This window comes from Pteronotus mesoamericanus, unplaced genomic scaffold, assembly GCF_021234165.1.
Source record: "Pteronotus mesoamericanus isolate MK-2021 breed Mesoamerican mustached bat unplaced genomic scaffold, CSHL_Meso_final scaffold_31, whole genome shotgun sequence".
NCBI lineage: Eukaryota > Metazoa > Chordata > Mammalia > Chiroptera > Mormoopidae > Pteronotus > Pteronotus mesoamericanus.
The window spans coordinates 23,212,620-23,228,254 of NW_026555312.1; the positions used below are offsets into that span (position 1 = coordinate 23,212,620).

The window sequence follows — 15,635 nt, forward strand, 5'->3', positions numbered from 1 at the left end:
GCACCACTATGTTCACTGCAGCTTTATTTACAATAGCCAAGATTTGGTAACAGCCCAAATGTCCATCAGTAGATGAGTGGATAAAACAACTATGGGACATTTACAAAATGGAATACTACTTGGCCATAAAAAAGAAGAAAAATTTTAACCTTTATGATAGCATGGATGGACCTGGAGAACATTATGCTAAGTGAAATAAGCCTGTCAGAGAAAGACAAATACCATATGATTTCACTCATATGTGGAATCTAATGAACAAACTGAACTAACAAGCAAAATAGAGACAGACTTATAGAGAGCAGGATGACTGCTCTTGGCGGGGGGCATTGAACAGTGGAAGGCTTGAGCAGAAAAGAAAAAGGACTCATAGACATGGACAACAGTGTGTTGATTACAGCAGGGAAGGGAGGTAGGTGGAGGTGGTAACTTTTTGGTTATAAGTCTTGAAGAAGACACTTCATCAGTATTGCTAAAACACCTAGGTCACTCATATGTGGAATCTAATGAAAAAAATAAACTGATGAACAGAACAAAACCAGAGGCATGGAAACATGGAACAGACTGACAGATCTCAGAGGGGAGTGAGGTGGTGATGGGACTGGAAGAGATTAGTCAAAGAACATATGTCCTCATACACATAGTCATGGACACAGCAATGTGGTGAAGGCTGGGGGAAGGACAAGGGCTGGGGGAGGGGGCAAAACAAGGAGGAATGGGGGACATCTGTAATAGCATCAATGATAAAAAATTAATTTTAAAAAAACAAAAAGAATACTTACCTGGCAGGGGAGATACCATGATCACGAAGGTGGTTTTCCCAGGGCGAGGCTTATCCATTGCGCTCCGGATCTGCTGACCCCTGTGATTTCCTCAAATGTGGGAAACTCAACTGCATAATTTGTGGTAGTGGGGGCTGCGTTTGTGCTCTCCCCTGAAAAGAAAAAAAAAGAAAAAAGAAAAAAAAAAGAAATGACACATGTTTATTGATTTAAGTGCCTGAGTGTATTCTCTCATGTTAGCTGAGGTCTATGACTTACTTCCATTGTAAAGAAGCCATTGAGCTTCTTCCCAGCCTAAGTTATGTTAAAATCTGTATTTGGGTGTGAGAGTGGTTCTAAAGTGAATTTTTAAAAATTAAAAAAAATGGCTTGATTAACCCTTATTATTAATGATGATATGTAGGCACTTACTGTTGGTCCTAAAGCTCTTTATAATGTATGCACTTGGTCTCATCTTAAAAAGCCAGTGGGAATAAAAGGATAGGCCCAAGGAGTATCTTTTGTAGTGACAGAATAGTTCTGTGTCTGGATCGGGAGGTAGTTATAGGAATCTATACATGTTATAAAATGACATAGAATTATATGCATGCATACCAGAGAGGCATGGAAAAATTGGTGAAAGCAAAATATGGTGTGTAGTCTATTTAAAGTATAATGCTGCCCTGACCAGTGTGGCTCAGTTGGCTGGGCATGGCCCTGCAGAGCTGGTGTGTCACCAGTGACTGGGACACCTGCCTGGGTTGCGGGTTTGGTCTCCGGTCAGTGCGCATGCGAGGGGTGGCCGATCGATGTTTCTCTCCCTCTTTTTCTCCCTCCCTTCCCCTCTCTCTAAAAATAAATAAAATCTTTTAAAAAATGTATTAAAACATAATGTCAATGTCAGTTTCCTGGTTTTGCTGTTGTTTTTCAGTTACCTAAGATGTTACATGGGTGCTTTCAAATTTTGCAGCTACTTGTGGGTCTGTAATTATTTTAAATGAAAAGTAAAGTTTAGGGAAAAAAATGTCACTTGGAGCATGGCAACCAGGAAAGTAGATTCTTGATTTTTGTGATTCTCATAGAACATTAATACAAATATTTTAAAATATTTGGTGAATCCTGGAGGGTAAAGTCTGTCATCTCACTGTGGTTAAAAAGTGAATTGGACAGTTCAATTCAGTATCTCTATTACTATTTAAGGTTGTATGCTGCAACATAAAAGTCAATAGGCTGCCATTGTTACAGCCCTTGGAAGACTAGCCAAAACTGTATTTATTGCCTAAAATTAAATAAACTTGTGCCACAGCATGAAAACTTGTTTACAATAGTCAATGGAATGGCAATTTTAAAAGTTTCACGTTTTTCAACTTTGATGTATAAGTAGAAGCATGAAGCATGAAGCATTTGGAAATAGTAGAATTTGAATTAACTGTCGAGTAAGTCCAGTTAGTAAATAATAAATATGTGACTACTCTTAAATGTATTAGAGATTATTCTGTTATTTTTCTTCCCTCTCTCCTTTTTCTTTTCTCTTTTATATTTGCAGTTGAAATAGCTGGTATTTTTATTTTTCTCTAGACAACTTTAACTGAAATAATGCAGACTTTGTGGAATGATATTCAGAATATGCCTCTATTAAAATATCTATATTGCAACCAAATTAAGCAGTAATAAGGGGTTGGGGGGAGGAAAGTGGCCTGCAATAAGATAAATCAAGAGAAAGGGAATTCATAAATAAACAATATTAGAATGAAAGAATCATAGGTAGAGCAGAGATTTTTAAATGGAATACTCTGAAAAACCTTATGGTGATAAATTTGAAAAATTTAACCCAAATTGATAAACCTCTAGAAAATGCACACTGTCTTAAAAAGAGCTATATAGCTTGAATATCTTCATGTGTTTAAAGGAAAGTGAATGAGTAATTAAAAATGTTCACCCAAGGAACATATTCCAAAAGCAAGTATAACTTAAAACCAAGTAACACTGTATGAGATGAGACCATCACCAGTGACACTTATGAACACAAACACAAAAATTCCAAAATGTAAGCTCAAAAGGTAGCAAGCAGAACAAATGATGTGGCACCCTAATGTCAATGTTATGGACTGTGTATTTGTGTCCCCCCATAGTTCACAGTTTTGGAACTTTAATCCCCAGTGAGATAGTGTTAGGAGTTGGAGTCTTTGGGAGGTGATTAGGTCTACATGATGTAATGAGGGTGGGGTCCCATGATGGAATTAGTGTCCTTATAGGAAGGGAGAGAGACTAGAGCTCGCCCTCATGTGCATGCACCAAGGAAGGCTACCTGAGGACATTACAAGAAGGAGGGCCCTCACCAAGAAGCAGACCATGCTGGCACCCTGCTCTCACAGGGCTTTCGGCCTCCAGAACTGTGAGAAATAAATGTTTGTTGTTTAAGCCACCCAGTCTGTGGTATTTTTGTTACAGCCACCTGAACTCAGTGGGACAGTCAAGGAGGCAATCAGCTAAGTTTTCTCATTAGGTTCAACAACTTGTACTGTGTCTCTTCCTTTTCTATTATTTAATCTTAGTAGTACTGAACTGGACTCCAATGTGACACTGAAAATGAGTATCTCACCTTTTTCTGATTTTAAAGGAAGTGGTTTGAATGCATCACCATTAAGAATATTGTGGTTAGCTGTGGGATTTTATATATAGATTTAATATCAGATTAATGGAGTTCTTTCTATTCATGGTTTGCTAGTTTAGAAGAGGCTTAAAAGACAGCACAACCAAGTGAAATGAGTGAACCCTGTTTGCCTCTTGATTCTAATAGACCAACTGTAGAAAGACAGTTTTTGAGGTATCTGAGGAAATTTGATTATTGATTGAGTACTAGAAGACAATGAAGAGTTATGCTGACTTAGGTGTGATCATGCACTGTGCTCATGTAATAAAATGTCCATTTTTTATTAGGGTTTTTTTGTGGTAAAATAGGTGTAACAAAATTTGCCACTTTAGCAATTTTTAAGCGTGTAAGTTCTGTAGCATTAAGTGTATTCACGTTGTTGTGAAATCATCACGCCTATCCATCTCCAGAATGTTTTCCAGCTTCCCAAACTGAAACTCTGTACTCATTAAACAAGAACTCCCCATTTCCTCCCTCCAGCCGCTGGTAATCACTGTTCTACATTCTGTCTCTGTGGCTTATTTCATTTAGCATGTCTTCAGGGTTCATCCATGCTGTAGTATGTGTCAGGATTACCTTCCTTTTTAAGTCTGAATCTTATTCCATTGTATGTACATGCCACATGTTATTTATCCATTCACCTGTCAATGGACGCTTGAGTTGCCTCCACCTTTTGGTTTTGTAAATAGTGCTGCTATGAACATGGATGTGAAATATCTGTTTAAGTCCCTACTTTAATTTTGGGGGGTAAATACCCAGAAGTGGAATTGCTGAATCATATGATAATTCTATGTTTAATTTTTTGAAGACTGTCCACAGTGTTTTCCACAGGAACTACACTATTTTTCATTCCTGCCAGCAATGCGCATTTTTCACATCCTTGTCAACACTTGTTGAGAAAACGCCCATGCTTTTAATAGAGTTATATGAGGTAAAGCTGAAGGAGAAGACTTGCTAGTCACCTATTGCCTGCAGAGTGGCCATGCTCTACCTGTAGAAGTTCAGCTCCCCACCAGTTGACAGAGAATGTGGCCGTCTGCCTGTCACTCTGAACTGTACTGTGCCTCTAGTTTCCACATAAAAATTCTACCATGTCGGAACATTGACTTTGAGGGAAAAAGGAAAAACTAAACACTCTATGATTTAGTGATACATGTATATATATTAAAAGGTAAGGAGAAATGAGAAAATGCACATATAAGGCACAGGAACGTTAGGCACTATTCCTGATGCTAGGTACCGTGTGGGCTGGGGAAGGGGAGAGGAACACCATGGTATGGGTCATGTTCCAGTTTTAAGTTGGGTGCTGTTTTCTTGGTGCTTTTTACCTCTATAAATTACATATATTCTTTTGTATATATAATAGTATGTAATTTGCATTTTAAATCTTAAACCTGTAACTTTTATTCCTTAGTACTCTGGCCCTACATGTTGGCCAAAGGTCTGGACCTGGTCTGAAATTTCAAATGGTATAGTCTGAGGCATAAAAAAAAAGGGGGACTGAGTTTTATAAAACTAAATTTATTCAATTTCAAGGATTGTATGTGTTCTTCAATTATGACCTTTGTCATTTGGTGTTAGAAATAAAATCGTAGAGTTAAAGGAGCACTGCTTATTGTCTTGTTTTATTGTACTTAGACATGGCAAACAGAAGAAAGTGGGTGACCTTGTATAAGGTCATTACCATTAAAAGATATTTTCACTAGTCCTTAAAATGAAAAATTCTAGGAATTATTGCCTAGGAAAACACCAGCCACCTCTTACTACATCCAGTAGCCAAATACCAAGGCTGATGATACTCAAAATGGTGATTTCACTTTACTACCCTTTTCACAGAATGTATCTCTAATTTAGAAAGCTAATTCAAACAAAAGTATTAATTGGCCCTATCAAAAGACATGAATAAATTTGAATTACTCAGTATTGACATACTCTAAGCTCAGAGGAGCCAGATTCTCAAATATCAGTTAATGATAATCATAATTGACGTTTATTGAGCACTTACTCTACCATTGGTTATTTTGTATAGATTGTTGTACTTAACCTTCAGAAATGTTATTATTCCCATTTAACTGATAACTATAAATTTCACTACTGTCTTGCTCAGCATCACATAAGAAGAAAGGGAGGTGGAATCCAAAACCAGTTTGGCAGTTTGACACTACATCAACACTCTCAACTGTCTACCAAACGTGGCATCACTGTTGAAAGCCAAATGCTAGGGGTTGCAAAATATGTACTGAGCACTGAATTCAGAACTCAGCCCTCTGTCATGCTTCTTGAACTCTCTGAAATTTAAGGAGGTCAGATCATACAGCTTGAATAGGGAATTCTAAGCTCATTGGAAATATTACTATTTCACCATTGTAGCCTCCAAGTCCATGTGTAAGCAGTGACCTAATCGCGCCTATTTTTTTGCATCCCTATGGGACATTAACAAAACGCATTGTGTAAATTCAATTGGAGGAAAAGATTGGGGAAGAAGGGAGGAGTTCCAAGCAAACTCCAGTAACCGGTGGCTGTGGTGTCATGGGGACAGTGAGGAAGGTGGTTTAGCTTCCAGCTAGAAGGCGTGAGGGGAGTAGAGGCATCAGAAGACAGCAGAGTAAAGGATTTTGTTAAAAGAACTTAAAAGCAAGTGGGTAGCAATCAGAGATACATGAGTCTCCTCATAGAAGTATAAAGGAAAGGCAGAAGAAAGTTCAGAGTACTTCAAGATAGTGTTGTCTGGGTCGAGGAGAAAGGAGAAAATGCACATATAAGGCAATGAGTTCTAATTCACATTGTAATAAAATGAAAGCTTCGAACTAGTCTTCTTTTTTTTAATCATTTCTAGATTCTTTATCTCTCTTCACATCTGTCTGTGAACATTTGCCAGAATTCTTTCTTATTCATACATTTTCTCTCCCAGCATTTCAAAATATTTATCCTTAAGAATTTCACACAATTTCCCCCTCCCTAGCAAGGACAGAACTCCCTTTTCTCTTCACCTCCTTCTGTTATTCTCTCCTGTCCTCCCATCTCTTCTTGTGTTAGCTGCCTATTACTCTATAACAAGTCACCCAGAACAAAGTGTCTTAAAACAATAAAGTATTATTATTGTCTCTCAGTCTCATGAAATGACTAAGTTCAGCTTAGAGAGAGGGTGGGTCTCTCTCTAAGGCATTTCATTGAATTGTAGTAAGGGGTGGCTGGGTATGAGTCACCCAAAAGTTCCATTGGATTGGACACCTAAAATGGCATCTTCATGACATGTCTGGTGCCTCAACTGAGATGGCTGGGGACTTATGAGATTCTTCTCTCCCTCCCGCCTTCCTCTCCATCTCCCTGCCTCTCCATGCACCACACAGTCTCTCCACACCAGTAGCTTGGGCTTCCTCACAGCATGGAGGTTTCAGAGTAGTTGGACTCCATACATTGTAGACATCTTTCCCCACACAAGCATGCCAAGAAACACAAGTGGAAGGAAGTTTAAAACTTATGATCTAGCCTAGAAAGTCATTCAGCATCATCATTTGCTGCATTTTGTTTGTCCAGAGAAGGTCACAGGGCCATCCCTGAACCACCCCAGGGGAGGGAGACCACCCAGTGGTGTGAATACAAGAAGGTATGATATATTGGGATTGGTCCATCGCTCCAAAGACTAGCTACCACATTTCTCATTTATTGACATTTCTGTCCCTTACTCTGCTCCTTTTAAGTGAAATATCTTGTTACTATCTTATATCTTGGTTCACATTTATATTTTTCTTTCTAATTGTTAAGAGCAATTGAAAGACTTCTTTGAGGAGTTCTTAAGCATTCTCTCAAGCAAATCTTAAGAATATATTTTCATTCAGTGACATAAAAATTTAAGCACCCAAAAGGCCCTATAGAAAAGCTGTGTGACTATTTTGTAGAAAGTCTCTTTGGGAAATCAGATTTGATTCACTTTTAAACACCGATGATAACATATCAAACTTAAAAGGCAGATCAGTTTTAGGGAAAAGTGATACACCATCATGTGTGGGTGGCCTTGGGTGAACTCCCTAACAATATTGCTTTTCATGGTTAGCCACTAATTAGAAAACCTGCTCTCTTGTTGGGACTGAACCATGGTTTACTTTCTGGTGAGATCTTTTTTTACTTATATTCAAGCTCTTACATAAGCCAAAGCTTGTCCCTTTGTAAACCTGCTCGCCATCCCCCCACCACCAAAAAAATTGAAAAAAAAAAGCACGAGATAGAGGAAGAGATAACTTGAATCTAAAAGATTTGTTGCATAGTCACATGGTAATTTCAGAAATTATTTAAAACCTCATACCTATAGATGGCTTAACTTTTCCTAGCTTCTGCAAATGCCATTCAGGTCTTAGGTTCTTGTAAAGAGTTATTGGCTTTTTTTTTTTTTTTTCTCGCTTAAAGAAGCTAAATCCCCAAAGCTTTTCTCTGGTGATTATGAAGAATAACACATGTTGGAGAAAGTGGGCAGTTGGAGGTAGCAAATAATTAGATTTTTTTTCTGCCCACAAGCACTGGGAAAACTTTGCTATAAAGGACTAATTTGCTCCTGAGATTTCACTGTGGTTGCCTTTAAGAAAAAAAGTAACAAGGACAGCAGGCCAGAAGCATTCCTGAAGTCTGGGGAACAGTCTAGGGTTGATGGTGGGAAGTAGATCACTTCTTTCTTCTCTACAATCATTATGAGTTAAGCATCTGAGGTTGATATCATGTCTCTCACACAGACTCTATATAGACATCTGATGGCTGACTGAAAAATGATAATTAGTAGTTGTAGTTTTTCATGATTTGTCTGCTCTTCAAGCAGGGAAAAGATTTCATTTTTAAAAAAAAGCTTTTATACTCATTCCTTTCCCAGTTTTAAGAAAAGCATCAGAAAATAGCAGGTCAACCCATTAGTGATTTGCTTCCACATCTCTGTTTTCACACTTGGGATCTACATGCAGATTAAGTGGAGACTCCAGTAGCTTCACAGCGCAATGGGTCCCTCCCTGCTGCACCCTGCCCCAGTCCTTCAGGTCCCACCAGCAGGACGGGGACAGAGAACTTTGGTTAGGGCAACTTTTCTATGAAGCTTCACCCTCAGCCCTTTAACAGAAAGTTCCACAGAACAGCAGCAGGTACAATTTGAGACACTTGGAGCTTCAGGCCCAGGCAAAATGCACTGCTTGTCGCCCTTCCCACCAGCACAACGCCTCCCAGGTGGGCTCAGGGCCACCCTTGGTCACATCCACTGCTGATGGGGTGAGATGGACAGACCTGTGGGGAAGGGCCAAAGCAGCAGAAAGGAAACGGGGCTAGGAGGGGCTGATGGCCGGGATTGCCAGACACATTCTTAGTCACTGTTTTCTAAATTCTCACAACTCCCCTTTGAAGTCATACTGTTCCCGTTTGTTTTTTTGTTTTGTTTTGTTTTGTTTTGTTTTTGCAGATGAAGAAACCTGAAGCCAAGTATTTAAATAGCTTGCTTTCATGCAACTTAGTCAAACTAGAGTATTTAAAGTATTTAAATGAAATAAAATCTAAGGACTTTATTTAATCCTTGGGTAAAATAAAAGATTTTAATCCCAGCCTGCCTGACGGCCTAGCCAATTTTCTTCCCACCACCCCAGTCCCTCTAATACACCATTGATAACCTGTAATCCACTTATGAATTAAAATGAGAGACTTTCTTTTGAGGTGAGCCTGTGGCACTTAGTCAAGTAACAATAGTTGTCACTCTCTCTTGTTTAATCTTATAGTGGAGTACGACAAGGAGTTCTCCCCTCGCCAGCGACACCACAAAGAGTTCAAGTTCAACTTATCCCAGATTCCTGAGGGTGAGGCGGTGACGGCTGCAGAATTCCGAATCTACAAGGACTGTGTTGTGGGGAGTTTTAAAAACCAAACTTTTCTTATCAGCATTTATCAAGTCTTACAGGAGCATCAGCACAGGTATGAAGGCTCAAGGAAGCCCAAAGGGTGGGGCTGGCCCCCATTTCTCACCCTGTCATCACATAACACCCAATGTGTCTGTGGACAGTGCTTTGGAGCTCAGGGCTTGCACATGAGCGTAATAATGAGTGTGTTCTAAATGGCAGTGTTTAGCCAGTAGGAGGATTTTTTGCTAATAAGTTGAAGACTTTCCAAATGGTTTTCTTTTCTTAAGCAAGCCAGTAGACCGTATTTACTAAACATCCTCTGTGATCAGAGAACATATGACTTACTGGGGATAAAATGTTTCCCGCTATTGCTTAGTCCCTACTTTGAATGACGGGTCAGGGTGGCTAAAATAAATTCACGCATGAAAATTATGTAAGGATGCTTACAAATGATACTAATTCAGATGACTAGAAGGCTATGTATTTGTGCATATTATATATACATCTACATATTACGTGTGAGATATGTCTGAGTAAATGAGTGTGTGTACATGTGTGTGCATCAAATGTATTTCTTATCATTTGAATACAAGGGAATGGTAGATGTTTTTTCTGTGTCTGCATTAGTCTTATTTCCTGAAATGAGGCCAAATCATTTTATAAAAGAACTGCAATGAAGTACATTCATGTGGCTTGCTCCATGAACAAAAAGAACAAACTTTCATGGAGTGATGTTTGGAGCAAGGGCTAAGGATGAAGGATTACAGCAGTTAGTTCAAACCTATAGCACACAGAAAACAAGCCAATAACCCTGAATTTTGCTTATTATTTAGAGGTCAGTTTAATGGTTTGGGGAGGGTGGAGCATCTGACACACAGGTGAGCACTGCATATGCTGAGTGTGCATGACGTGGGGGCGCAGCGTGTGGCACGACAGCCTGGCAGTCAGATGGTAGGTGCGAAGATAAACGCTAAAGGGAGAGCATACAGACAGGGAGGGAACCCCCACTTACAGACTCTGCAAGGGATTTGCCAGCTTTGACTTTATAAACCAAGTCCACATTCTTGCTTTTGGTCTTGAAAGTCTATTAACTTCCCAAGAATGTCCTAAGGTTTAGGAATGACTTTAGTTTATCCTGAAATTATAAATCTGTGTATGGGTCTGTCATAAATATGCACACTAGAATAATAACAAATGTTAACTTGTCCCATAAAAGGTTTATTTTAGTTTTGAGAGCACTGTCAACATTTGGCCCTTATGCATATTCAAATCTCTAAGGGGGGAAATAAAGAAGGGGAAGGACACTTGCCAGGTTTTGGGGACACATCATAGTGTTCAACATACACACTGATGGTTGTATGTGAATTCTCGCTGGAATAGTAAAATTATAAATAAAATATAGTCATTGTGGTGTTTTTGTAACAGACCAAAATTTCAGAATGAATGGGAAGTTTTCTGAGGTCTTATTTTCATTCCTTCATAAAAGTATATGCAGTGACTTAGCAATTATAAGGGCCTCTTTTGAAAAGTGTATTATTTGTTGCTAGATTTTCATCTTTCAATACTTCAGAGAGAATTGGTGTTCAGTGATTCTTTGAAACTACTTTAGCCATTGATTTTCAATCTGCCTAATTATTTGTCCCATTATATTTTTCTGGTAGAAATAGCCTCCTGGTACCTTTTTGGCTCAGAACTTTGTTCAGAATACATCGTTTTCTCTGTCCTGCAGGAAAAGCTTTATAGTGAAAACACTGGATTGGGGGTTTTATGACTATACAACTTTTTTAATTATTATTTTTAAAAAGAGAGCTAGCAGACCATTTGTAAGGTTTATATTGAACTTCAGCCAAAAATGAACAGCTGCCTTGTGCTTAAAATGGTGGTGTCATACTTCCTCGAGGCCAGCAGTGAGTTTGGAAAACAAAGTCTCAAACTGTCCCAACCTTTGATGGCTCTCTGTCAAAGCAGAGTTGTAATTTCTCTGCCTTCTAGGATGGGGATATTTGGCGATTAGATGTGTTTAATTTTATGCACAGGAAAGGGAAAATACTGGGAGGATTGGGAGAATTTCATGCTTTTGAAGGGTTCCAGGTTGGCCAGGGGGAGAGGTTTTTTTCTTATCGGTGGGCCAGGAGCCCGGGCCTCCTGCTGTCTCCTCATGTCCTTCCAGAGGCTCCAGATTTAACTGCAGGACTCCTGGGGGAGGTTTGATCTCCCCATCTGTACCGTCTTGGGGTGTCTTGGCTGAAAACGATTCTCCAGGCTTGTAAAGAAACTTATTTGTCTAATCTGTGTTCCAGTGAAATTTGTAGTATGTGATGGATTAACTTAATTTAACAAATGTTTGTGTTGCAAAATAGTTGGCTTCCTTGCAAAAGGAAAAAAAAAAGGCAGGTTTTTCAATGCCCTCATATACTCAGCTGAGCAGAATAAGTTATGCATTGGGCCTCCTCACATAAAGGAACGGTCAGAAAAGATTCTTGGAAGCTAGGCCATTGCTGAGATCCCTACAGAAACATATTCCTAAGGCTGATAAGAAATCGTTGGACCAGGTAAGTTCAAAAAATGACTACTTATATAGATGGTGCTTTGAGTAAGAACAGGAAAACATTTGATGCTTTATTCAAAACCTGAGAATAAGCCCTGAGATGGAATCTAAGTCTTGAAAAGGTCTGAGCAGAGTGGGATCAACCAGCAGCAGTGAGCACACTAAACCAGAGGAGCAGAGATGCTTCCGCACTTGATTTGTCAACGTACCCTATGCTGTGGTGTGCTGTGTATACTATAAGATGAGTTTGGTGTTAACATCTGGTGTTATAAATCATTATGTTTTTATGAAGATACTGGAAAAATTTATCATTTACATAGTACTTAGAGTTAGGAAAGGACCTTCTCATATATTCCCTCACTAGAGTTTAACCATGATACCATCAGATAAGCAGGTCAGACATATTACCTATCAGAGAATGCAACGTTGTCACAGGTGCATATTATCAAGTCCAAAATATGCCTAAACTTTTGTCTGCCAGGCTTCCCAAAAGTCACCCCGATGACATGGGGACAGTTCCTACTGGCATGCTCCACATCTCCATCTCCTTAGCTTTGATGAGAACATCCTAATGATGTTTCTGTTTGGATGACAAGAGAAGAGAGGCACTTCTCCTGGGGATGAAAATGTGTCTGTCAGGCCCTGGTACATTGACTCTGAAGGTGTTCCTATGGAAAACCTTTGCAAACCTTTGTTGATCTATGGATCAAATGACTTACTGATCAAACTTTGATCTACTAGCAGTTTTTCTAGAGGAGAGGTATGAAGGGAAGAAAGACTAAATTTATACAGAAATATTTGTACTTATTCACAGTATTATACATTTGTCTATTTACTTCACCGTTTTCTACTACATCTCATACACAGTAAGCTGTCTTCACATCGGGAGTGTAAAGGCTGTTCTAAGTAACTTTTGACCTTCCCTCTTCATGTATGGTAGCATCATGGTAACATGTTGCTTGTCATAACATATATTCGTAATCTTTACTTCTATAGCACCTTCAGTTTAAGAGTGCAATTCAGAGGCCTTTAAAGGATATCATGTTTATCTATATTTCTTATTTGGCTAAAGACATACTCATACTGGTTTTAATTGATTTTGTATACTTAGAAGTCAAAGAGCATCTCCTGAGAGCCAGGCAGAAATTTTAACAGAGGAACACATTTAGTGTCTGAAAGATTGTCCTGTTTGGTACATGAATGGACCACACTTGACTCTGGTAGTTTTGAAATGCCATGAGCTATTCCATGTTTTAGTGATTGCACTGCTTGGTAGTGATAGTCTATCTTCTGTGTATATGACTTTTCCCCTGTTCTCTCATGATGCATTTAAAGTAAGAAATAGTTACCAAATTCAAAATTCATTAGTCCTGATAAAGCAGTACTACAAATTATTCCTCTGTTTGCAAACAGGCAAATTTATTTATTTTTAATTGTATATATATTTTTGAGTTTGGTTACTACAGGGTAGGGCAAACATAGGTTTACAGTTGTGAGTATGCAAATCACAGTTTATTCTTATCTTATTATTTATTAATTATTGTATTATTTTCCATATGAACAACTGTAAACCTATGTTTTCCCCATCCTGTACGTTTTATCTTAACTTCAGAATCCTTAGGATGTAAAAAAATACATCTCTGAATCAAGGAAACAGGGCAGGGCTGCTGTAGAGTTGGTCTTCAAAACTGAGAAAGATTTCCTTAGGATATCCCTGAAGCCATGCCGTGGGGTCCCAGGAGAAATCACAGACTGAAGTATGGCTAAAACTAAATTTTTGACAAAATTCACCAGTTCTGATCTTTTTTACAGATAGTATATAATTGTTCCACTAGAGAAAATAACTGTCAAAGGGAAAATTATGCATTTTCCCAAAACGTTTCATTTGATATGCTACTCTGAACCGCTCACCCAGGAACCACAAGAGTAAGTGAGGAAGAGGGATAGAGATGAGTTCTGGTTGGGACGTGTTTGAGTCATGGCGGGGATGCCCAGGAGGCAGTGGGCTGTGGCGGTGCTGAGCTCAGCAGGGCGAACTAAACTATACTGTAGATATTTGAATTCATATGTGAGATATTGAAGTTGATCAGATATCCCAGCTGTGTAAGAATAGAAAAACCAAAAGGACCCAGTACAATTTATTGAAAGTAGTTTTCATTTTCATTATACTTCTGTGGCACCTTTGTCCTAAATCAGGTGATATCATATGCATGGGTCTGTTTCTGGGATCTTTATTTTGTTCCGTTGGTTAATTTTCTCTTCTACCAATACTGTACCTTTAATTCTTTTAGTTTTTAAAGAAGTCTCTGTGTCTATGGGTAAGTTCTCTAACTCTATTCCTTGAGATTTCCTTGCCTATGTATGAACCTTTGCATTTCCATATAAATTGTAAAATAGGCATTTCAATTTCCACAAAAGAAAACTGATGGGCTTTTGATTGGAATTGTATTAAATCTAGGAATTTATTTGGGAAGAATTGACTCTTACCAATATTGAGTGTTCTAATCCAAGAATATGGTATTTATTTAGGCATTCTTTAATTTATCTGAATAAAATTTTGTAGTTTTTGTGTCTTGAATATTTTTATTAGAATTACTCCAGGTATTTAAGTTTATGGCATTGTAAATGGTATTATTAGCTCTTAAAAATTTCAGTGTCTAATTATTTATTGCTCGCATTTAGAAATACAATTGAATTTGTATATTGTTCTTTTATCTAGCAACTTTGCAAATTCACGTATAAATTCTAATAATTCTACTGTGCAGTACTTTGGTAATTTTATAAATACAATCATACCACCTATAAACATCAGTTTTATTTCTATTCTTGTAATTTGTGTTTCTTTTCTTTTCTTGTTTTGTTGTGCCAGCTGCACATCCAGTACAATGTCGAATTCCACTTACATTTCTGTCAGATTTCTAATCTCAAGTTGGAAATCCCTGTCATATTTCTACACTAAGGGGGGATGGAGGGAAGAATTAATAATTTACCATTAAGGATGATGTCGTCTATAAATGTTCTTGTAAATGCTATTTAATTAAGGAAATTCTTCTCTATTCCTAGTTTGCTAAGAGTTTTTTAAATTAGAAATTGGTGTCAAATTTTATCAAAATATTTTCCTGAACTTTTGGAGATAATATGATTTTTCTCCTTTATAGTGTTAATGAGATATACTATATTAAAGGTTTTCAGCTATTAAACCAACTTCATATCCCTGGATCAGGCCCAACTTGTGATTTATAATCCTCTTTATATAAGGTTAGATTCAAAAATCATGTCTGATAACTATCATTTGGATCACCTGTAGGTCTATTTTCATTGCCTGTTTGTTCCCTTGATTTTTCCTCATTTGGTTTTATTTCCTGGAATGTCTGATAATTTTCAAAATTAAGTTCTTGACATTATTTATGAAAAATAGTTCTAGTTACTGTTATCTTCTCCCCAACTGGATTTTATTTTCTTCTAGAAAGCAGACAGAATGCAAGCAGAGTGCCTTGTTCTTTTTGTTCCCATTGAGGCTGGGTTTCAGGATGTGTTAAGGCTCCATCTGTCCCTAGTCTTCCCTTTCTCCTAGAGGTTAGCCCTTTAGAAGTCTCAGCTGAATATCTAGGATGTTTAAAAGAGCCCATCTTCCTTGGTGGGCTCTGAACTCTAATTTTTAACTCCCCAGCATTGCAAGATTGCCAAAAAGTCTGCTTTTCTTTTTATCCTCTAAGCAGTTTCTTTTTGCTTGATTCCTCAGCTTCTTACTCCGTGCATACACAGCTTAATATTTGGCAAAATACTAAGAGATCACGGCAGCCAGAACTTGAAGA

The 15,635-nt window shown here is 38.1% G+C and overlaps 1 protein-coding gene and 1 non-coding gene across 2 annotated transcripts in view; both read left to right on the forward strand.

Moving 5' to 3' along the window:
• BMP6 (bone morphogenetic protein 6) overlaps positions 1-15,635 on the forward strand; it is a 155,090-nt gene that overhangs the window by 116,171 nt on the left and 23,284 nt on the right. Inside the window, exon 2 of the mRNA XM_054591935.1 lies at positions 9,153-9,345. Within this exon, the coding sequence (XP_054447910.1) occupies positions 9,153-9,345 (193 nt within the window). The remainder of the gene's footprint in view (positions 1-9,152; positions 9,346-15,635) is intronic.
• LOC129085791 (U1 spliceosomal RNA) lies at positions 772-934 on the forward strand. The gene has a single exon (XR_008530739.1). It is a non-coding gene; the product is annotated as a U1 spliceosomal RNA (small nuclear RNA).